The following is a 25,252-nucleotide window of genomic DNA, read 5'->3' as shown; positions in this document are numbered from 1 at the left end:
CATTCTCACACACCCTTTCCTGCTGACTTTGTAGGACCATTAGCAGCAGCTGCAGGTGCGTATATCCAAGTCCTTGAGATGGAATGTACCCTTCCACATCCATAGATGGAATGTACCCTTCCACATCCAAAGATTTTCAGGTCACTATTCCAGATATATGTATTTTATTTTTCCAACATTCTTATATGTTATCAGCAAACCAAATACACAAAATACTATTAAAAAGTTACAAATTACATTCTCTTACAAAGATACATGTATGAATAGAAATTAGTGAAGTACTTTGTATCACTGAAATCAAAACCCTTTTGTTCTGTTGCAGTAACTTTGTTGAAGAAAAATTGGGTACAGCATATGTCGATGGTCTCCGAATAGACTTTGCAAAATCTTTTGAGGAAAGTAACCCAGCTACTTCCATGTTTTTCATCTTATCCCCTGGTGTTGATCCTCTTAAAGATGTTGAATCGCTTGGTATGAATCACTGGACTACTGAATCTTTTATTTTTACGCATTAGCCTTCAAAAATCTTCAACCATGTGTAATTTAACCATGGCAGTTTAGAGATGAATTCAAAGTTAATATCTACAGATTTTATGATCTGTGTTTTGCGGTGATTTTACTCCCAGAATGAAACCATGTGCATTGGAAACACACTTTCAAAAGAATCCAAAGAAAATGGGAACAAATAGTCATTTGTTAAATTCTCCTCAAAACTACTTGAAGTTTGTTCAAAATTGGCACACACATCTTCATATTTGTCCCAACCTGTCAAATAGGATTTACTATATCACAAGTTGTGAATATACCAAGTCTAGAATTTCGATGCCCAAACTATGAAGAATATATCAATCCAATCATATATTAAAATGTTGCCTGGTTTCAAAATTCCGAAAGTATTGCCAAGACCCCAAAGTATTCAATACTGGCCCCACTACCACATTTTTGGGACATTGACTGGGATTTCCTCCCCGCAGCCCTGGCGTATTTACTGGTAGCAGAGGTGACTCGCCACTGGCCGCCAGTGGGATTTTCCAGTCCCAACAATGTCTATAGCATTTTGCATGGCTGCCCAGTCCCCATCGCTGGAATCTGCCTTGGGGGTGGGAGGGGAGGAAATCTATGAGAAGGCCTTGGCAGGTAAGATGAAGGAAAACCCAAAGGCATTCTACAAGTATGTGAAGAACAAAAGGATGAGATGTGAAAGAATAGGACCTATAAAATGTTAAGAAGGTATATTGTGTACTGGCCTTCATCAATCGAGGAATTGAGTTTAGGAGTCGGGAGATAATGCTGCAGCTGTATAAGAGCCTGGTCAAACCCCACGTGGAGTACTGTGCTCAATTCTGGTTGCCTCATTGCAGGAAGGATGTGGAAGCCATTGAAAGGGTAACGAGGAGATTTACAAGGATGTTGCCTGCATTGGGTGGCATGCCTTATGAGGGTAGGTGGAGAGAGCTTGGTCTTTTCTCCTTGGAGAGAAGGAGGATGAGAGCTGACCTGATTGAGGTGAATAAGATTGATTGGGTGGATTCTCAGAGGCTTTTTCCCGGGGCTGAAATGGTTGCCACAAGAGGACACAGGTTTAGGGTGCTGGGGAGCAGGTACAGAGGAGACGTCAGAGGTAAGTTTTTCACTCAGAGGGTGGTGGGTGCATGAAATCGGCTGCTGGTGGGGGTGGTGGAGGCAGATTCGATAGGGTCTTTTAAGAGACTTCTGGATGAGTACGTGGGACTTAGTAGGATTGAGGGTTATAGGTAAGCCTCGTAGGTAGAGATGTTCGGTGCAACTGTTTGTGCCATAGTTTTTTAATGTTCTGTATTCTAATCTGTCTTGGGGGTGGGGAGGGGGGTGTAGAATCTGCGTTAGGGGTGGTGTTGGGGGAGGCTATCTTTGTTGAGACCAGCAGATTCCTCTGGCAGGAAGGCCTGGAAGATCTCGCTTATCTTTCCATTTGGATATCTAATGGATTTAGTCAGAAAAGGGTGAGGTGGAAGTCCAGGAACCAAATGCCACACATGTTTTAAACAAACCCCAAACTAAGCTTGTGCTATGAAGCAAGAGAATTGCTAGAAATCCTAAGGCAGCATGGTGTAAACTGGAGATCTGAGCTTTCCCCAGACTTGGCAATGAAAAAAAAAGTACCCTGTCATTTTCTGCTGGTATCACTCTTGAAGTCTAATTCTTGAAAGCTGATTTTACCTTTCACCTATCCAGAATATTTCCCCCAGTATTTGTACAATCTGAAATTAAGTATTATATTTATTTGGGCTTTCTGAAAAGCATCTGAAAAGCTCCTTGAACAGTTTAAATGAATGGGGTTGCATTTTTGATTGCCAAGTCACATTTTTCAATGAACCACACTATTTATTCCACAGGCAGATTTAAGAATTGATGACATGTCTACAATCAGAACATATGGAACTGTGATGAAGAGCATTGGTTTGTATTTGTTTTCATTTTAGGTAAAAAGCTGGGGTTCACCATTGATTCTGGAAGATTTCATAATGTTTCTCTGGGCCAAGGACAGGAGGTGGTAGCTGAAGCAGCTTTAAAAAAAGCTTCCAAGGAAGGCCACTGGGTCATTTTGCAGGTACACTGTAAAGAGCATTAAAATCATAATGATGGACAGAACTAATCAACAAATGATTCCATTTATCTCAGATGAGAAAAGAGCCATTTATTTGTAAGTGACTTTTATATTGTTTCCCCCTAGTTAATCTGACCCACAATGCCACCCTGAATTGGTTATTGGTCAGGAATAACAGTAGCCCTTTCTCCATTTTCCTTATTGATGGAAAAGTAGCTAGTCTGCACCTAACACTTAATCACAGCTCAGACTTGGGCCTGAATTTTATAGCCCCTCTGCCGGCATATTTGAAGTGGAGATGCCGGCGTTGGATTGGGGTAAACACAGTAAGAAGCCTCACAACATCAAGTTAAAGTCCAACAAGTTTATTTGATAGTAAACCCACTAGCTTTCAGGGTTTGTCCCTTCGACAATGTGAGTGAACTCACATTGTCTGCATCTTTAAGAATTGATCAGCTGTAAAGACTCGCGTTCTAATCAGTATTCTGTGTGTGTAGGTGTGTGCCTTTATATGCTCTGTTTGTGATCAGAATTCTCCACTCACCTGACAAAGGGGCAAACCCCGAAAGCTAGTGGGTTTACTATCAAATAAACTCGTTGGACTTTAACTTGGTGTTGTGAGACTTCTTACGGCATATTTGAAGGCAGGGGGCTCTTTAAAAAACGAGTGGGCATGCTTTCCGCCCTCGTGCCAACCAGTCTCCCATGTTACAGTGGGCAGGTAAGGCAGCCCGCCTACCCTTGGGCCTATTGGAAGCCCTTAAGTGGCTAATTAAAGACAGAGGAAGGCAAGGAAAAGGTAGAAGCAAGGCAGTTAATCTGGTAAATTTCACTGTGTGGGTTGCTGTTGGGCAGCTATGATGAAGGATGGTGGATTTCTTCCTTTTGGGGGTCTCCTGTGCCCATCAGAGGCACCCCTAAGGACCTATCCCCCTTTAAGCCATCCCCTAAAACAGATCCTTCCACTAATCTCTAACCTTCCTTCTCCCCTGCTGAGTTCTGCCAGGCAGTTCCAACTAAAATCCCCAGAAGTCTGAAATCCATGCCACTTCTCCTCAGCGACTTCCTGTAGTTCCAGCAGTGACCAGTACTTGATCCTGGTGTTATTGGGACTACAGAACTGCTGGCCAATTGGATTGGCAGGCAGCTCTCTTGGGCGGATCTCCTCCCAGGTGGGAGTGGAAGTTTCACTCAACATTAGTTAAAGCTGAATCAGTATAATATCACTGCGAGGCAGCCAGGTTTTTGGTGAGTGGACTGCCCACATATTTATTGATTGAGAGGGAGGCAGAAGAATATATCTCCGCTCAACCTTCAAAATCAAGCCCATGAGGAATTCAACATTAAGGTGTTCTCACATGCTGTATTAATCTGTATTTGGCATCAGTCAAGTAAATATTTAATTTACCTGCTTTTCTAGCTACTGCTAAAACAGGATTCACAGAACTGAGTCTAACTGTACATGTGCTGTTTAGATATTTGGATCAGACAAATATGATATTGTTTCTGACAGGTGCACACTCTTCACCAGCCCTTTTTTTTCCTCATGTAAGCCAAGGATTTGCATTTTAACAGTTACTTTTGTAACCTCAGGTCACTGCAATATTTCCCATCAGTGAGGTACAATCATTATTGTTGTAGAGGAAATGTTTGCACAGCCAAATTCCACAGATACATAACCGGATAATGTTTATTTAGTAATGCTATCTTACTCAGCCTTGAATAATTTCAATGACCCAGCCTCCAGTGCTCAGTAGGGATGAGAATTCACAGAATAACAAATTTCTGAGCGAGACAAAATATCCTTGTCAGTCTTAACTTTTAAATGACATCCCCGAGTTCTAACCCAACCCACAAGGGGGAACAAGTCCTGTCAAGTTAGCTCAACATCCCATATGTCCTGGTAAGATCACCTCTCATTCTTCTAAACTCCATTAGATAAAGGTGCAATCTGCTCATCTTCACCCCAGGAATCAAATGAATGAACCTTCCTTGAATTGCTCCTTAAGTAAGGAGACCAAAACTGTACACAGTACTCAAAGTGCTGTCTAACTAAAGTCTTGTATGGCTGCAGCAATACTTCCATACTCAACTCTTGATACAATAAACACCAGCATTCCATTTACTTCCCTAATCACTCACTCACTGCACAAGCATACTAATTTTTTGTGATTCATTTACCAGGACACCTGGACCCCACTGTACTATAGATTCTGTTGTCTCTCGCCATTTAAATAATATGCTACCTTTCTATTCTATCTGCCAAAACGGGCAAGTTCACGTTTTTCCACAAACTCCATCTGTCAAATTTTTGTCCACTTGCTGAATTTGTGTAAATCCCTCTGTAGACTCTATGTCCCCTCGGCAATTTGGTTTCCAACCTCTATTTGTGTCACCAGTAAATTTAGCTACCATACGTTCCGTCCCTTCATCCAAATCCTTGTTATAGATTGTAATTAGCTGAGGTCCTGTGTCACTCCATCAGTAGCAGACAGCTTGCCAATTGGATCAGTACCTGGGACTTCGATGTTGTGGCCATTTCAGAGACATGGATAGAGCAGGGGCAGGAATGGTTGCTGCAGGTCCCGGGGTTCAAATGTTTTAGTCGGAGTAGAGAAGGAGATGGGGGGGGGGAGGGGTAGCTTTATTGGTCAGGGATTGTATCACAGTGTCAGAGAGGAAGTTTGATGAGGACTTGTCTGTTGAGGTAGTATGGGCGGAGATTAGAAATAGGAGAGGAGAGGTCACCCTGTTGGGAGTCTTTTATAGACCTCCTAAAAGTTCTAGAGAGGTTGAGGAAAGGATTGCGGAGACGATCCTGGTTAGGAGTGAAAGTAATAGGGTAATTGTTAAGGGGGATTTTAACTTTACTAATATTGATTGGAATTGTTATAGCTCTAGCTCGTTAGAGGGGTCAGTTTTTGTACAAAGCGTGCAGGACGGTTTTTTGACTCAGTATGTAGATAGGCCAACTCGAGGTGAGGCTATATTGGATTTGGTGCTGGGAAATGAGCCAGACCAGGTGCTAGACTTGGAAGTTGGTGTGCATTTTGGTGATAGTGACCACAATTCGGTTACGTTCACCTTAGTGATGGAAAGGGATAGGAATGAACCTCGGGCTAGTGGTTTTAGCTGGGGGAAGGGTAATTATGAGGCTATTAGGAGAGAATTAGGAAGCATAGGTTGGACTAGGAGATTACAGGGACTGGGAACGTCTGAAATGTGGAGTTTTTTCAAGGAGCAGCTACTGCGAGTCCGTGATAGGTATGTCCCTGTCAGGCAAGGAGGAATTGGGAGGGCTAGGGAACCGTGGTGCACCAAAAAAGTTCTTTCGTTGGTTAAGAGGAAAAAGGAGGCTTATGTTCGGATGAGACGTGAGGGCTCGGGTAGTGCACTAGAAAACTTTAGATTGGCTAGGAGGGAGTTGAAGAGTGAGCTAAGAAGGGCTAAAAGAGGACATGAGAAGACTTTGGCTGATAGGATTAAGGAGAATCCTAAGGCGTTCTATAGGTATGTTAAGAACAGAAGGTTGGTTAGGGCAAGATTAGGGCCAGTTATAGACAGCAGAGGGAAGTTATGTGTGGAACCGGAGGAGATTGGAGAGGCATTGAACCAATATTTCTCTTCGGTGTTCACACAAGGGGACATGGATATAGCTGAGGAGGACACTGGATTGCAGGGGAGTAGAATTGACAGTGTTGCAGTTGATAAGGAGGATGTGCTAGATATTCTGGAGGGTCTGAAAATAGATAAGTCCCCTGGTCCGGATGGGATTTACCCCACGATTCTCTGGGAGGCAAGAGAAGTGATTGCAGAGCCTCTGGCTCTGATCTTCAGGTCGTCGTTGGCCTCTGGTATAGTACCGGAAGATTGGAGGTTAGCGAATGTTGTCCCATTGTTTAAGAAGGGGAACAGAGACTTCCCCGGGAATTATAGACCGGTGAGTCTCACTTCTGTTGTGGGCAAGGTTTTAGAAAGAATTATTCGGGATAGGATTTATAGTTATTTGGAGAGTAAAGAATTGATTGGAGATAGTCAGCATGGTTTTGTGGCGGGTAGGTCGTGCCTTACTAACCTTATTGAGTTTTTTGAGAAAGTGACCAAAGAGGTGGATGGGGGTAAGGCAGTGGACGTGGTGTATATGGATTTTAGTAAGGCGTTTGATAAGGTTCACCATGGTAGGCTTCTGCAGAAAATGCAGATGTATGGGATTGGGGGTGATCTAGGGAATTGGATCAGGAATTGGCTAGCGGATAGGAGACAGAGGGTGGTGGTTGATGGTGAATATTCATCATGGAGTTCGGTTTCGAGTGGTGTGCCTCAGGGATCTGTTTTGGGGCCACTGCTGTTTGTAATTTTTATTAATGATCTGGATGAGGGTATAGTTGGGTGGATTAGTAAGTTTGCTGATGACACCAAAGTCGGAGGTGTGGTAGATAGTGATGAAGGGTGTCATAGTTTGCAGGAAGACTTAGACAGGTTGCAGAGCTGGGCCGAGAGGTGGCGGATGGAGTTTAATGCGGAGAAGTGTGAGGTAATTCACTTTGGTAGGAATAACAGATGTGTCGAGTATAGGGCTAACGGGAGGACTTTGAATAGTGTGGATGAGCAGAGGGATCTAGGTGTATGTGTACATAGATCCCTGAAAGTTGGGAGTCAAGTAGATAAGGTTGTTAAGAAGGCATACGGTGTCCTGGCGTTTATTGGTAGGGGGATTGAATTTAGGAGTCGCAGCGTCATGTTGCAACTGTACACAACTCTGGTGCGGCCGCACTTGGAGTACTGTGTGCAGTTCTGGTCCCCACATTACAGGAAGGATGTGGAGGCTTTGGAGAGGGTGCAGAGGAGGTTTACCAGGATGTTGCCTGGTATGGAGGGGAGGTCCTATGAGGAGAGGCTGAGGGATTTGGGGTTGTTTTCGCTGGAAAGAAGGCGGCTAAGAGGGGATCTTATTGAAACATATAAGATGATTAGAGGTTTAGATAGGGTGGATAGTAATAGCCTTTTTCCTCTGATGGAGAAATCTAGCACGAGGGGGCATGGCTTTAAATTAAGGGGTGGTAGTTATAGGACGGATGTCAGGGGTAGGTTCTTTACCCAGAGGGTGGTGAGGGATTGGAATGCCCTGCCTGCTGCAGTTGTAAATGCGCCTAGTTTGGGGGCGTTTAAGAGATCCGTGGATAGGTTTATGGACGAGAAGGGATTGGTTTAGGTTAGTGGGTCATTGTTTTGTAACTGGTCGGCGCCACATCGTGGGCCGAAGGGCCTGTTCTGCGCTGTAATGTTCTATGTTCTAACCCCAAAAATTACCCTTATATTCTAACTTCCTGTTAGCTGATTCTTTATCCAAACTAACATGTTGCACCCTACACTTATGAGCTCTTATTTTGAGTAGTGACCTTTGATATGGCATTGGGCGACCTCCTCTCCCCTGAGAATGGTAGGATCTTTAACAGCTAGCTTAACATTTACCATCTCATACAATAGACAGCACCTTTAAGATTGCAGCAATTCCTCAAGTCCCTGGAGTGAGACTTGACACCATGACTTTATTCAGAGCAGAGACTGAAAGCTGACACTACAGAGGAATAGTTCTGGACATAAGAATTGCCAGTTCCTTCCCCTACTCATCATCTTATTTCCCAATCTAGCAGATATAACTTTCCACCCTCTTAATACCCAGGAATTTGACAGCCTGTAACACTTGAACTTGGGTAATGAAGGAAATGTCTGAAATTACACAGTGAAGTAACTATTATTACAATCCCTGAACAGATGATAACCTTTTAGAAGAGATGAATTTTCCAAATGCCCCAATGGAAATAACCAACAGGCAGGATTTCAGTTTTAAGACTTACACTGTAATAAACAAACCAAAGTCAACTTAAATCAAGAATCAACCAACAGGCAAACAGTACTTCAGTTACAAAATAAGAGAGAAATTTTATTAACTTTACACCACATCTCAGGCACATGGAGTGTCAAAGAGCAGTCCAAAAGCTTGAACCAGTTCTCCAGCTGAGCTCAATCACGCCTCACCATGCTCACTTGAATTTTCCAGTGTCCATCACCAACTGTCCACCTTCTTGCAGCAAGTCTACCAGTACGGATGCAAGGCACACCTCAACAAATTCCCTTCTCCCTCAGGCCATGTCAACAAAGAATCCCAGAGATCCTTGTATCAAACCTGACTAAAGAATATGGATAGATTTGTTAAAACTGTAGAACTTTACGCCTATTCCCCAACATTTCTTAGAGAAGAGGTAATATCTGTGCCTGGGAGAGTTCCAATTCTCTTCTGCCTGTTTCTCAGCAGCAGCTTTGTCCTGTTCTATGCGCTTCTGCGAGAGATGCTCGGGAAACTGTAGTCCAACACCTCAAAGGGTTTCTCCTCCCTTTGGCAGCCTTAAGTCATGTGGGCAAAATGAAGTGTTTATCAGGAATTTAGCACTCCCTTTCAGAACTATTTATTTTGTTTTGATTTAAAGGGACATTTTAAAACATGATCCTCTTGTGAATTTCAGCGTTCGTGACATTACGAATTGGTTTCTCTGAAATTCCCTTTTGCATTGTTAGCAGAGTCAAGAATCCCTTTAAAATAAATGACTTAATGTTCTCACCTAAATTGTTGAGAGGAATTCTAGAGGAATATGTTAATATTCATATATTAATATTCAGTAATTTAGTGCTCTATAAAATATAATGGACTGTATGATGGGATTAAATATATATACTAAAAGGAGCCATAGAATGAACTAATGTCTCATGCAACGCTTTATCCTGAAACATTTTGGTGATTCATAAATTGCAAAAAGGAGTATGAATGTTTGAGATGGAGGAGCAGTCCGAGAGGTTTTATTGCCACCACCTCGAATTAAGGATTACCATTCTTTTTAATAATGAGATTTTAAAATTGAAAGCCTTGTGCATCATCTTATTTTCAGAATATTCATCTCGTAGTGAAATGGCTGGGAACCCTAGAAAAGCTACTGGAGCAATTTAGCAAGGACAGTCATCCTGACTATCGGGTCTTCATTAGTGCTGAGCCTGCCCCAACCTCCGAGGAACATGTCATTCCTCAGGGAATACTGGAAAGCTCAATCAAGATCACTGATGAGCCACCTACTGGCATGCTGGCCAACCTACATGCTGCCCTCTATAACTTTGACCAGGTGGGTGACAGACAATTTGCAGACTGCTTGCTTTATGCTTTTGCCTAAATGTCAAGCTTATTTTCAGTCAAAGGAACTTTCAAAACTTACAATAAATTTAAATCAGTCAGAAAAGCAAAGTGATTAATACTGAAACACGCAGTCAGTGCTATTTAGATTCTGCTTTGTTCTGAGACCTTACCAACACACAACTAGTAACAAAATCTGGTGTCATATCAGGGTTAAGATACCACGACAGTCAAACTTGTGATTGCAAATTGTATATCTTTATGAATGATTGCTGTCACAGTAACAGTAATGATTGCTGCCACAAATAAACAGACTGAAACTTGAATAGGTTCACTAGTACAAAATGGATGATTCTGATCGGTCACCCATTATATACTCTGATTTTTCTGTCAAATAGAATGAGGTGTAGAATGGGCAGCTGATTCAATATTATCCAAACCATCGCTGAAAGTTATATTTCCAAAGTGCATAAACTGGGGCAGACTTACCTGGCTTGACCCGGTTAGGAATTATTTTGGGTTTATGAGCATGCCTAGCTCTGAGTCCCCAATTGAAGTGTAAAATATTGATTATCATGAATGGAATCATTACAATAAGCTTTATAATTTAAAAACATTGCAACTGACCCATTTGTTTCGGTTGAACCTTACAGAATATCCTGGAGATATGTTCTCGGGAACAAGAATTCAGAACCATTCTCTTCTGCCTCTGTTACTTCCATGCATGTGTCGCAGAAAGGCGTAAATTTGGCTCTCAAGGTTGGAATCGAAGCTATCCCTTCAATGCTGGAGATCTCACTATATCCGTCAACGTCCTTTATAATTACCTGGAGGCAAATGCTAAAGTAAGAGGCAATATTTTGATTATTTATTTCAACACAATAGACTTTTATCTGGTAGAGGGTAAAAATTAATGATAAAAGAAGTTAACTTGAAGACCACAAAACAGCACAATGGGCAAGAAAGGTCACCAAAAGTACAGACTGACATCTGTTAGCTACACACCACGGTGGAAAAATGTATTGGTGCTGATTTTCACCCCATGAAATGAGATACTGTTCAAGTGCAGAATGTAAACATTCTGGTCTGCATTCACAAATCCTGTAGGCACAAAATTGAATAGCTCCGGAAAACAGTCATTGGTTCAGGATGCACAATGAACCCTTTCCTTCCAGTATATTCAGCAAACAATCTTGGGATGTTTCATCAAAGTATTTATCACATCAAAACTAACCATTAGGTCTAATCTGAGAGCATTTGTGGCTCAACTGACCAATTAGACTTCACAATTGCTCCCTTTATTTAGATCCAATATCACTTTTCTGTGATGACCTGTTACGATTAACTAGAATGGGAGTAACATTTCTTCAATAGGATTGTGGATTTAAAGTTAATCTCATACCTACTTTGCTTACAAGCCATGCAAGCCCGACACCCGATTTTAAATTCTCCCCTAATCTTGCTAATAACGTGTTTCTCAAATTATGCAATACTAGCCCAAAATAAATAATCAAAATGCTCTGTGAAGATGTCTGAAATATTTCCTTCATGATGCCAATCAAGCATTGTGGGATTTGCTTTCAGTTGAACATCTTCAGCAAAGCAGTTCTTATGAGAAATACCGAAAGCATCATTCAGGCCAGACACATCTGTTTAGTTTTCACAGTTTTCCTCCTTCATCTGCTGCCTCTTTGCATGGTTTCAGAAACACTTCTCTAAACATTATCACCCTGCAGAAATGTGGCTTTCGTACCAATTCACCTGCACTCCAATGAACATGTGCTCTGAAGAGCCAAGAAAAAGCCTTTTAATCTTTGTGTCACAACAGAATGCCTCATTTTTCCATGAAGACTGACAGAAGGGATAACTGTTTTGCTAAGATTTTTCTTTAAAGCTGCAAATATCAGAATTTCCTCTGAGAACTGTACACCAATTAGAACCAGTTCTGTATCTGTATACAACACCTCAGCATGGTCTAGTAACTTAAACACTGAATTCTGTCAATCTTTTGTGCAGTTTGCTGCAGTCCATGATGTCTTTTTTTTATGGAAAGACCTTCCTTCCGTTTTCTGGTACCTATCAGATTATGACCAGCTTCATAGGCATTTAGTAAGTTATCTTTCTTGTAGATTTCATCCAGGAATTCTGTTAGAAGGCTCAAACTTTCATCTCTATCCCACTGGCTGGCATCCATCTCAGTAAATACCTTGGCCGGAATTCTGCCAAAAAATCCTAAGTGTCAAATTCACATGAAAACTGGAGTAATTCAACATGGTTTTTTCAGTGGGAGTTCAGAGAAGAATCTCCTACACTCTGTGCACTGCAGAGGCCACACCAGCGTGAATATCATTAAATTTCAGGGGGTGGGGCCTATCCCTGCTGGAGAGGCTGAAATCAGTGTGCAGTGGGCTTCTACACATGCGCCTATCTGTTAGTGCTGAGATTAGCACATGTGCAAAGGCCCCATACTGCCAGCCTTCTGACTGCTGATCAGCTCAATTGCTGGCCAGCCCCGTGACCCCCACAATGACGCTCTCTGCCCCCCATAGCCCAACTGCTGGCCCCTCAACCATTCCCAGGCCAGCCTCAAGGCCGCCCTGTGAGCCTGCATCCCGCTTCCCTACAGTGCCCACGCCCCCACCCTTCACCCCAACTTGGCTGATCCCTAAATCTGATCACTGTCCTCCCTCCACCGATGCCTATGCAGAGTGGCAGTGGAGCCCTGCCCTCAGCAGGCCCCACCTACCTGGCACTGCCTAATGTCCAATGAACAGTGCCAAAGTGCCCCCAGGACATTGCCTCTTTGCACCATGGGCAGTGTCAGGGGCACAGGCTAGCACTGCCCATGGCGCAACACCTTTCTGCTGCCCGACCCTGATTGTCCCCCCCTTCACTTGAGTGCAGTCGGGCCACTAGTTCCCTGAAAGTGGGGAGCTACTCTAAAACTTGCCAGTGATTGGGTGGAGAGGGAGTAGTGGGTGGGAGCAATGCTGGCGGGCCCAGAGACTTCAGTCACGGGCCTGCTAATAGTATTTAAATTACATTAAAATTATGACTTAAATATATACTCTGCCTTCCTGCCAGTTTCCAGCGTGGACCACTGGAAATCTGGCACTGAAAGACGCTATCTCGGCGGGAGCCCATGCGCAAATCTCGCGCATTGCCCGCTGTGGGATTCTCCCAGCCCACTAAAAAATTGGCACGGCAGGATGGGAGAATCGCACCCCCCCGCCCCCACCTTTACCTCTGATTAACTTCAAGTCACAAGGCCTAACCTTGTTTTCTCTTTATCAGTGTTCTAACCTGTGTCCGTATATAAATCTCATTCTTTCATTGGTTGCGTGGCTCCGGCTCTAAGAACATTCAGAGGGCAATCATGTCCCATCAATTATGCTTGCTTTCTGCCATTTTCCACATTGACCACTAGGATTTTATTTTTATATCCAGAGAAAATACTGTTATTATTTCCAACCTTAATCTTTAGAAACCATTCTGTGCTGCGATGTTACAACTCAGATGTCATCCGGTAAAACCTGGAACTGGAGTCTAGTCATTTTATGTTTGCAAGCTTTTATTTAAGGAGACGTATTGTACGCCTCCAACTACTGGCCGTGCTTATAGCCAGCTCTTGTACATATGAACATAGGTGACTCCCTAGTTTATGATCATTAGCTGAGTACAATTACCCCGGAATTGACATAAATTCACGTGGACTGTTAAATGTAATATCATATCACATCATAACTCCATTTTCCGCCTGGTTGCCAATCAAGTTGATAGGCTAGTTATCTGCTCGATGGGATGGGCCAATGGCAGGAGGTTGCAGTAAAGTATCTTAGGAGTGGTCCCTGATAGTCAGGAAGGTGAAAGGTCAGAGATCGGGGCTTGTGGGGATGGAGAGTGTTGGCCACACTCATCAGGGGCTTGTAGATGCAAGTATGTGGTCATGGTAGGAGGAGAGAGAGAGAACTACAATTGGCAGAGGGGAGCTTGAGGGCCTGGGAAAGACATTGGGTAATCTGCACTGCAATTGTTAACTTTATATTAGGCTTCTAATTCCACACCATCAGACTTGTACTTGGCAACACTGAAGAGCAGTGGGTGTTAACATCAAGACCAATCTATCGGCTAAACAACTAAATGTTAAGGATGCTGTTTGTAAAATTGTACACACAGTGCATTTTAAGACTGCAAGAGTTGCCTTCTAACAAAGTTACAGCTCTGGACAAAATTATAAATTTCTGCCCAGGGTTTGAAAGAGGCTGAGGCCTTCAAACAAAAACTTTATTAAATTGACTAAACAACAGAGTGTGAAATTAGATTTCAGCAGGTGCGCTGAACAGGTGTAGTGGATTGACAGCCGATTATAAATCGAATTCAATTTTCATTTGCAAAGGAAAATCAGACAGGGTGCATGACAGGCAGGTAGCCAATTTAATGTTTCCCAGTTTACACCCCTACTGAGTTTGAGTTTTATCTTTCGTTGGCAAGAATGTTCATTGAGTAAAATTAATGATATTATACAGGTGGTTTGATGTTTTTATTTTGTTTAAACCCATAGAAGTTTCTACATCAGGGAGTTGAAAATAGTCCACGATGACAGTGTAAAACAGGGGTTTTACAAACCAGCAGATCATCTTATACCTTACCTAATCATCTCTTTCATTGAATTCATTGCTGACCTCCCTGCCTGAGAATTCCTGTGGAGAATTCTGGAGAGTGCAGTCGGTAGATTTCAAATTGTTGTAATCTCCTCTCATTATCCTGGGTTGTCAATTAGAAACCTTTTATTTTTGCCTGTTTCTTAATGTAACCAAATCCATTTGAATCTCAGTCCTACAATTGGCAATGATAATATTCAACTTCCATGTTATTTCCTCCAAAGTCAAGTTCTTGCCTTTTTTAAAAAAATAAAACTTGCATTTACATTGTGCCTTTCACAAGCTGAGACAGTCTCAGTGTTTTAGTTATTTTTCAAGTATAGCCGCAGTTATAATGTAATTTAGATTAAGATTGGTGGTTTGCCACTTTACCGTAAGCTGTCACCACCTCAACAGTCTCTCGCTGATGATAAAGGCCATGTTGAAATCAGTCAGATACATCTTCTGTGTTTTCTGTTCCTGTTAAGCTGCAATTTACTGATGACATCTGGATGGCAGTCTGTCTAATATTTTACAGAGGTCAAGAGGCTAATTTCCTGTTTGTTAATGTGCTAAAGCATGATTATTATGATTGGGCCTTGATTAGGTGGCTTAACATCCAACTGGGCAGGAACCATGCTGCTTATTTGAGGCTTGCTACCAGGGTGGCGTTTCGGTGGTTTGCATGTAAGATAACTGCAAAGGACTCGAATTCTTGACTTTTTGAAAATCACCTTTGTATTCCTTTGGGGAAACCTCAGGTCATGTAGATCGTAAAGAAAAAAATGCCCTTCATTATGTTAACCAAACATGGTTTACATGTGAATATACACAAAATTCATTAGGCAGGCAATGAAGCATTTGAAGAAAAGTAATTGGATACAGCGCATCTGACAGTTTGTTGCACTGAATGAAGAACATCAACAATTAGTTATGATGATGGTAGCTATTTAGGACTTGTCAGATGTACAAATGACTGTATATTTTCCGATATTTGTCATTATTATGAGTTTAAGCTTCCTCCTTCCTTTGACTTTCTCAGTTCTGATACTTCATATACATTTTAACAGATGTATATCACTTAGCGAGTCATGCTTTGATTGTAATCGAGGTTGATTAAAAGTAATTAAATCTGCCTGAGACCGTAATGGTTCATGTAATTTGAATCTGAAATGTGAATAAGTAAACAAGCCACAGCATCTAAAGTGTAAAATATTTTGTGCTGATTTGATTTGAGCAATTTGTATAATTCTAATATTTAATTAAAACAAAGTAGTTAAACAAAATGCATTCTAAAGTAGATTGTAATTTGGAAGATAATTAATTTCACATCCTCCTGGCTTGATAGTGCATTTTTGTCAGTAAAATCTGGCAAGTGCTAATGAATACTGTATGCTATTAACCAGAAGCAGATTATATTCATTAGCCAAACCCAACTTTAAAAATGATGGAAGTGTTTAACCCATGCAATGCTAAATGTACTTGTCTATAATTTATAAAACATTCACTTTTTCAGATATGTAATTTACATAGTTATTTCATATTAACTTCTGTCTGAATAATGTGCAGTGAATGAGTTGCAAAGTACCATACATAAATTGGAGTTGAATTGTTTAGAAATGTTTAATAAATTTTCAAAGTAACATTAGCAAAACAAGAAAGAAAAAGGAACTTGAGATATGCTTATCCAAGGACAGGTCTAGAAACATCCACAGCTGCTGTATTGTTATGAGTCTGGAGTCTTGATCATTGTTGAAGATCACATTAATAGTTGTTGACTATCTGCTCTAAATGATACAAAACTGAGCTGTTGAGTGCATTTACTATGAACAGATTCAGAGCCAGAAAGAAGCTATCACCAGTCTCAGCTAACTCCTCCACAATAGCAAGATATTGTCCCCCTAATAACTAATAAAGGAACCCTACCTCACAATGTATGTTCCAGTTCTTCCCAATCAAACACTTCACCCAATTGTATTGTTCACTCCAATAAGACCTCCCCACAACCCTTACCATAGTTTAGCCTCAAACACAAACATCACATACAGACATCTCTACACCCTATGTAGCCTGCCCACCATCAAGAAAATTGACTGCTTGAAAGAATGAAAGAGAACTTTGGAGCAAAACCAGATCACTTAGAATTGAAGAAAAAAAGAAAAAATCCTCATAATCACCACATAAGAGTGAAATTTTAAAAATCAACTCATTCTGCTAAACAAACCTTAGCACATTTATAACAAGCTTTATAGCTGGTGAATGTTGAGAATATTGTGGCCAGTATCTCATCACACAGTTTTTCTCTCAAACCATTCTGATCAGCAGTATGGGAAGATATTGGCCAGCATTACATTATCAGTGTTTCCTCCATGTGAGCATGCCCCAAAAGGTTTACAAATACAGCCTCCTACCAACATGATTTAAAAAAAACTACAACCTATGGCATGGTGAAGCCCCACCACAGAAATGTGAGACATGCTCCAGGTGGAGCAGATACTCAACATCCTGTCTTAAAAGTTGCATAACTAGACGTCCGCTTCAATTCCAAAACACAGCCTCATTGGGAAGGACGAGTCGATACAAGAGAAATGGTAGTGTGCATTATTAACCATCTTACCAATGACCACCTTTAGACATTGGGCATAACCCTTCAGTAATCCTGAATTCTGATCTATCCAAACCCACAGCAATCCTGAAATATGTATTATTGCCATATTAATCTACATAGTTATGAAAGCAGACTTATTGAACCAATGTATGCTCCTGTAAATATACAATTGGACTAGAACCAGTCTAAGATTTTTCTCATTTAGAAAAATGCCTCATATGCCACAGTAATAGCTGTCTTTGGGAATAATATTAATTTTTAAGGATAAAATTGTTGGTTTGCTATAGTTCATGTACACATAAGTGTTTTATTTGTAGTTGAACTTATATTAGACCATATAATTTTGACAAGGATCTAGAATAAATATATTCAAAATAATTATCTTCAGAAAATAATTATATGATTGCATTTTCACATTAGGGGTTACATTGAATTGGTGGGTACAAGGTGAAACACATGTACAAGAAACAGTATGTGTGTTTGGAATGCTAACAATCTCTCTTTTCATATTTCCTAGTAACTGAATTGTAACCGGTGTGGTTGCACTTAATAATTAAGGGACTAGCCTGATTTTAACTTTGCCTGCCCAACAGGGTAGTAATAGAATGGTAGAGTGAATAATAGATGGTTGGGGTGGGGGGTGCATGTCAAATTGAACCCAGATTGAAGCCGCTGCATTTCTATCCAACATTTTAACTTCTGGGCTTTCAGAACCATGGTAACTGGCCACTAGCAACAGGCTGGGGCCTCATAACTATTGAAGTGACTGAGTGAATTAAAATGGCCTCACTCCCTGGGGAGGTAGACAATCTCCACTCAATTCAGCCCACACATTCAGTTATCACCCAGAATTAAAATTGGGGCAGTATTGTCTCAGAGCTTCTGTGGAAAATTATTGATTCAACCTGCTAAATCCTTGGTATGTATGTAGTTGTCCATGTATTCACTAACCACTACCTTTCCAAAAAAGAAACAAGATCAATGACCCACTGATAAGGTAGAGGGTTAACACTTTGGATGTCACTGACTAAGTTGACACACTATTCTTTCATTACACTTATTTTTTTTGCTTGTTCATCAGACGTCTGCATTGCTGGCTCAGCCAGCACTTATTGCCCATCCCTAATTACCCTTGGGAAGCTCATGGTGTGCTACTTTCTTGAACTGCTGCAATCCATGTGATGTAATAACATCCACAATGCTGTAATGAAGGGAGTCAAGATGGTATGTGACTTGGAAGGTAACTTGCGGTCGGTGTTAAGCTATGTATCTGCTGCCTTGTCCTTCCAGGTGGTACAGGTCACGGGTTTGGAAGCTGCTGTTGAAAGGATTCTTGTTTACTAGCAACTAATAAGAGATTTTGGCTGGGATTTTCTGGCTGCGCTTGCTTCAAGACTGGAAAATCCTGCCCAAGGTCAACGGACCTTAGCATGGTCCTGTCCTGCCCGCTATGATTCCCATGGCAGGCGGGACAGGAAAATTCCACCATAATTTGGTGAACAGATCATTGTCCAAAGCATTTGGATTCTGAAATGGGTGGACTCGATGAAGCCTACCTCAATTGTGGTGCGTTTAGTGTGAGTTGAGCTTCGCACATTATATAGCAATTGTTCCCAAGTCTGGGAAAAATTCTGCTGAGTAAGAAAATTATTTGGAAGTAGCTAGACAAACGAGATAAAATCAAGTTTATTTATTAGTCACAAGTAGGCTTGCATTCACACTGCAATGAAATTACTGTGAAAATCCCCTCGTCGCTACAGTCCGGCGACTGTTCAGGTACAATGAGGGAGAATTTAACATGGCCAATTTACCTAACCAGCACGTCTTTGGAGTGTGGGAAGAAACCGAAGCATACAGAGGAAACCCATGTGGACACAGGGAGAATGTGCAAACTCCACACAGACAGTGACCCAATCTGGGAATCGAACCTGGGTCCCTGGCACTGTGTGACAGCAGTGCCATCCACAGTGCTACAGGACAATCCCATGCTAGAAGTCAAGGCCCGCACTCAGAGGCAGCATGAGTTGAAGCAATGCTACAGCAACCATTTCCTTTTCAGTTTATCTAAAATCTGCCGAGAGCCATTCTACATTTACATTACATCAAAAGAGAAACATATACCCGTCTGTCCTCTCTACTTTTCACTGGTCAGATGTAAACTACATGTATATTGGAAAATCTGGGATAGAGATATCTAATCTATGGTCACTGAACCCTGTTAATCTACCCCTTGAAACCCAGGTAGTTCATTCACATTTTTACTTAAATGTTTTATTTGCTGTTTATCCTGGATCAGTGCTGTGTGTTGCAGGTTTATAAAGATCTCCCCTTAGGAGAGTTAATTAATTGATGGATAAACTCTGACTCAGAACAGCAGGTTTGGTATTATCAATCATTTCAAACATAAGCAGATGAATGTTCCTAAATGGGGGACAAAACCAGAAAGTTGGACACCTGTACTGCTGTATTCATCTGAGATTTTGAGAGTGAGTTTGAAGGGGGAGCAAGAAAGTAAGAGATAACCATGTACTTGCTTCAGTGGTATCAAGTGATATAAATTCTACAGGCACATACAAGGAATGTATATCAGGAAATTGTGTCGCTGCTGACAGAGAATGGTGAACAGTTGTTTATCAGACAGGTGAGACAGTATATGGTGAGGTTCCCTCGGGATTGGTATTGGGGTACCACTTGGTCAATATTAATGACATAGACTTGGGTATGTAGGACTCAATTTTTGATGACACAAAACCTGGAAATATTGTGAATTCTGATAGATTTCAAGATGATATAGACAGGCTGGTGGAATGAATGGACGTTGGCAAATTGAATTTAACGCAGAAGTGTGAGATGATGCATTTTGTAGGAAGAATGAGGAGAGTCAATATAAACTAACTTGTTCCAAAAAAAGTTCCTGTCCTGAAATGTTAACTCAATTTTTTCTCCGCAGCTGCTGCCAGATCTACTGACTATCCAGCATTTTGTGTTTTTATTTCAGATTTCAAACATCCATAGTGTTTTGCTTTTGTGATAAGCTAAATGATACAATTCTAAAGGGGGTTCTGGAATAGAGGCACCTGGGGTTAAGTATGCATAACTCATTGAAGATAGCAGGACAGGTTGTGAAAGTGCTTGATAAGGCATAAGAGATCCTGAGCTTTGTAAATGAATTATAACAGCAAAGAAGTTATGGTGAACTTGTCTCAAATCTGGTTTGACTTTGACTGGAGTACTGCATCCTATTCTTGGCACTGCACTTTAGGAAGAAGGCAGAAGTATTAGTGAAGGTGTAAAAAGGTTTACCAGAATGGTTCCAGGGATGAGAATCATCAATTACAAGGATAGGTTGCAGAAGCTGTGATGAATCTTTTTAGAAAAGAGATGGTTGAGTGTAAAATTGGTAGAATGCAAAATTATACGAGGTCTGGAAAGAGTAGATGAAGATAAACATCTCCATTGGTGGAAGGATCATGAACCAGAATGCACTGCCTGAGAGTGTAGCTGAATTAGATTCAATTGTGACTTTCAAAAGGGAATAGGATAATTATTTATAAAGAAAGGATTTGCAGGGCTGAAGGAAAAAGGCTAGGGAGTGGGACTTGCTCCTGCAGCAAGCTAGCACGGACACATTGTGCCAAATGGTGTCCTCTGTGCTATAACCATTCTGTATTTCTGTGGAATTTCATGCACTCCCCAGGGGAGGAGCAGGCTGGGAAGTGAGTCCCTGTATAATGGGGCAGGAAATGGGCAGGTGGAGTTGGGCCATGTCATGTGGGCAAGCTGGTGCTCCTGCTTGAGCTGTGGTACGTGTTGTGAATCACTCTTGTTCAGGCACCCTGTGTCCATTGGAGGGACCCGCCAGCTTCAAGGGCACTCCTGCAAAAAGACACCCACTCTGTACACTCCTCCACCTCACCGGGACCTGCCTGCCCTATTTTTTAATGGTCTCGGGCTCCAGCAGTAACCTCTCTCCTATGACCCTCTGCAGTATTGGTGGTGCCCACCACTCCTAATGGTATTGCTGTGTCCTTATCTCTGATTGGCAGCAGCTCTTGGAGATGGAACATCTGCCCTCCAGTAGCCAGAAAACTGCCCTAAGTGGCTTTTAATTGCGTTGAGGGCTCCTGGATACAGCTACATAAGGATTGCCACCCACTCGCCATCTATTGAACAGACACATTACACCAGCTATTCAAATCTGCACTATGATTCATTCACAACCTCAAACAATTTGCCATATTTAATCTTGATGCATGCAAGAAATGCTGCAGCAGAATATATGCCTTCAGTCACCAATCTTCCTTGACCATTGCCTCCATTGACTTTTGTTTTGTGAGTGCTATACCAGACAAGTAAATCATTCTTTTATCTAACTGCTATTTTATGGTCTTGAAGCCCAGAAACAAAATTTAATGAAAACATATATTTTAAAAATATGCAGCAGATACATGTTCTTGGTACATTTCCTGACACTATTTTACTCTTTGCAATATTAAATACATTTAATAAGCATTAAACTCATGAGCTGTCTCTTTGTAGTTGTAGATAACATACATATACTCCTGACCTTCATTTGTTGTTCTCCTCAGACCTGGAACTGTCTCGGCCAACAGAAAATTAATTTAGTAGCATCATTGCCAGGAGATGACTCATGGATACCAGACTCCCAGAATTTAAATTTAAAAAGACCAATATAAAAGGCCCTTTTACTTCAGATATTCCCACAAATTGGTTTTGTTGTCTTTCATTCTTAAAGTCTTAAGAAGGAGCTTCACCCAAAATGTTGACTAGCAATTTTAGCATCTTATTTCATTTTAGCATTTGCAGCTTTTTGTTTATCAAAACTGCAGCAAACCGTAAGATGTAGGACAGAACATTCGGCCCATCTTGTCTGCTCCTCCATTCAATGAGACCATGACTGATCTGATTTGATAATCCTCAACTCCACTCTCCTGCCTTATCCCCATAACCCTTGATTCCCTTACTGATTAAAAATCTGTTCAGCTCAGATTTGAACATACTTAATGACCCAGCCTCTACAGCTCTCTGTGGTAAAGAATTCCACTAGTTTACTATCCTCTGAGAAAATAAATTCCTCCTTATCGCTGTCTTAAATGGGCAACTGCTTACTCTGAGATTATAGCTTCTTGTCCCACAAGGCAAACCATTTCTCAGCATCTACCCTGTTAAGCCTCCTGAGAATCCTATATGTCTCAAGAAGATTCTCTGTCATTCTAAACTTCAATGAGCGTGGGCCCAACTACTCAACCTTTCCTCATAAGAAAATCCCTTCATACCCAGGATCAACTAGTTAACCTTCTCTGAACACCTTCAATGCCAGTATATCTTTCCTTAGATCAGGGGACCAAAACTGTTCACAGTATTCCAGGTGTGGTCTAACAGGTGCCTTTTATAGTTTTAACAAAAGTCCCCTATTTTTATACTCCATTTCCTTTGAAACAAAGGCCAAAATTGCATTTGCCTTCCCTATTACCTATTCAACTTGCATGCCAACTTTTTGTGGTTTATGCATGAGGACCCCAAAATCCTTCTGTTCTGCAGCTTTCTGCCTCTTTCTTCATTTATGTAATATTCAACTCACTTATTCTATCTACCAAAGTGCATGGGCAGAATTCTCCCAAAAGAATTCTAAGTGTCGAATTCATGTGAAAACTCGAGTAATTCATGCTTTTTTTCCCAGTGGGAGTTCGGCTAAGAATCTCCCACACTCTGTGCAATGCAGAGGCCACAAGCGTGAATATCATTAAATTTCCGGGGGCAGGGCCTATTCCCACCGAAGAGGCAGAAATCAGCATGTTGAGCGGGCCATTGCACATGTGCACATTTGTCAGTGCACTGGCGTTTGCACAGTGGATTTTGTGGTCTTAAGTCATGAAAATATATTGTAAATAATTGTGACCTCAGCACTAATCTCTGTGTCTTCCATTTTTAAAGTCGTAAGAAGGAGCTTCACCCAAAGTGTTGACCATCTCTAGTTACGGGTTACCATTCTGAAAATGCCTCTCTTCTCCCAACTGTTCTATCAGTTAATCAATCCTCTATCTATGTCAATATAGTACTCCCAACACCATGAGCTCTTAAGTAACCTTTTGTGCGATACCTTATCCAATGTTCTTTAGCAATCCATGGTGCTGCCATACATGGAGTTGATTACTAAAATGAACTTCACTTATGTTGCATTCAAATATAAGTCCAAATCTGAACATTAAAATATAATGAGTACTGTTTAATACTTTTAGTTGAATGGCTATCTGGTATTGAAGCTCTGACCAGTGATTTCACAATAAATTTCTTTTAATTGTTAGGATTTAAATGATGCATTGTAAAAGAATGATCAATTGCCTTTCAGTATTGCTTTCTTAAGTAAAATACAGCATTGAGAATACCAAAGAAACCATAGAGAAGTTGATATTACAAAGAGGAAGCTTTAATGACTTGAAAAGCTCTGGAAAGAAGTGAAAATGTTGGATGAATGTAAAAATCTCAGATCTGTGCTGCATTTCCAGCAATTTCTGGGTCTTTTTTAAAGTCACTTTGTACTTTTATTGGTCTGAACAATTTACTTCTCTATGCTAATGTTTGCTTGAACTATTAATAATTTGAAGAATTTCCCCATAAGGCCACTGGTTACAGCTTCAAAGCCTCTCAGTAATTTAGGTTGTTAATTAAGAAAAATAAAACATATGATCCAGGCATTAATCTCTGAGCAAGTGACAGAGCAGTTCAGCGTCTGAGTGCCTGTTTGAATGGTACCAAAGTGCAGTTGGTGCTTCAGGAGGGAACTGTAAGGAATACTGCCCTCTGTGCCATAGCACAGTAATATCCCCATAAATTCCCATCACAACAGGTCTGCAAAATGGTGGGAACAGACCTGAGGCTGCAGCTGATTTGTCATATCATTGGCAGTGCTAGCCCCACGTTGCAGTAGGTTGTTTTTCCAATAGATTCACAGCTCAATAGCTGGTTTCCCTTGACCCAATTAATAGAATCCTTACAGTGCAGAAAGAGGCCACTCAGCCCATTAAGCCTGTACTGACAACAATCCCATCCAGGCCCTATCCCTGTAACCCCACATGTTTACCCTGCAAGTCCCTTGATGCTAAGGGGCAATTTAACATACAGATCTTTGGAGTGTAGGAGAAAACTGGAACTCTCAGAGGAAACCCATGCAGTTGGGGAGAATGTATAAACTCCACAGACCCGAGTCTGGAATCGAACCCGCGTCCCTGGCAATGTGAGGCAGCAGTGCTAACCACTGTGACAATGTGAAGATGGTTCCCATTGTTGTTGCCAGGGCATGGCAGTACCTGTGCCTCTTGCTGATGGAATCTCGATGGATAAATCAGGCTTCGTCAACTGATGAGTGAGCTGACATGCCTGCTTTCAAGCAGCACTATATACAGTGGGGGTGTTTCTGATGAACCATCCAGTTTAATGTCTATTCAAATCTTTACACATATCAGTCATCTGCTCGACTTGCAAACTACCTTGAGAATTGGACCCCGTGCAGCACTTAATGGTCTAGAAATTATTCTCTCTCCATTTAGAAAATAGTCTAAACCTCTATTTTTCCTACCAAAGTGTATAACTTCACACTTCCCCACATTGTATTCCATCTGCCACTTCTTTGCCCATTCTCCTAACCTGTCTGAGTCCTTCTGCAGCCTTCCTGCCTCTGCATTCAGTAACAATGTTCAGGGCAAAAAGAATGAGAACAATAAGCACATAAGCGCATGAAAACCTAAGTACCAATCAAAAAAGGTTGAGGGAAAGTGGGCTAGAAATGGTCCAAAATTGCTAAGTCAACATCTACTGAATTTCTTCCAACTTACTGTTGCATCCTACTCACTGCCAAACTGCCTTAAGCACTCATTCACAAGGACATGATTTGGGAGCAATGTAAAAGTAAGATAAAAGCATAGGAGGTGGTCTCGCAATGTCCCAGCATTATTCGAACAATTTGATAAAGCTCCTAGCATGAACTTCCTAATAGGCTAGCTCTGGCCTATTCTTGCCCCACGAGCAGAATATTGATTCACCTTAGCAAAGCACCAGCTTGCAGGAACTTCAGAAGTATTATGGGATGTTATCCAAATTATATTTGAACTGGGCTGTAAATTGTTGGGACAATTCCACATGTACATCCAAAGTGGACCATGGGCCTTCTCTCTGATAATACAGGGCCCTACATCTTGAATCACAGGATTAGTCTGAAT

At 41.3% G+C, this 25,252-nt stretch overlaps 1 protein-coding gene across 1 annotated transcript in view; it reads left to right on the top strand.

Annotated features, from left to right (window-relative positions):
* Nucleotides 1-25,252, top strand: part of LOC145359772 (dynein axonemal heavy chain 11-like) — a 375,870-nt gene that overhangs the window by 306,563 nt on the left and 44,055 nt on the right. Inside the window, exons 72-75 of the mRNA XM_080214554.1 lie at nucleotides 323-471; nucleotides 2,463-2,590; nucleotides 9,532-9,759; nucleotides 10,421-10,612. Of these exons, the coding sequence (XP_080070680.1) occupies nucleotides 323-471; nucleotides 2,463-2,590; nucleotides 9,532-9,759; nucleotides 10,421-10,612 (697 nt within the window). The remainder of the gene's footprint in view (nucleotides 1-322; nucleotides 472-2,462; nucleotides 2,591-9,531; nucleotides 9,760-10,420; nucleotides 10,613-25,252) is intronic.

This window comes from Carcharhinus amblyrhynchos, chromosome 2 (assembly GCF_965287045.1).
Source record: "Carcharhinus amblyrhynchos chromosome 2, sCarAmb.v2.hapA, whole genome shotgun sequence".
NCBI lineage: Eukaryota > Metazoa > Chordata > Chondrichthyes > Carcharhiniformes > Carcharhinidae > Carcharhinus > Carcharhinus amblyrhynchos.
The sequence above is the reverse complement of the archived record's forward strand: the minus strand, read 5'-3'. Positions and strand labels throughout refer to the sequence as shown.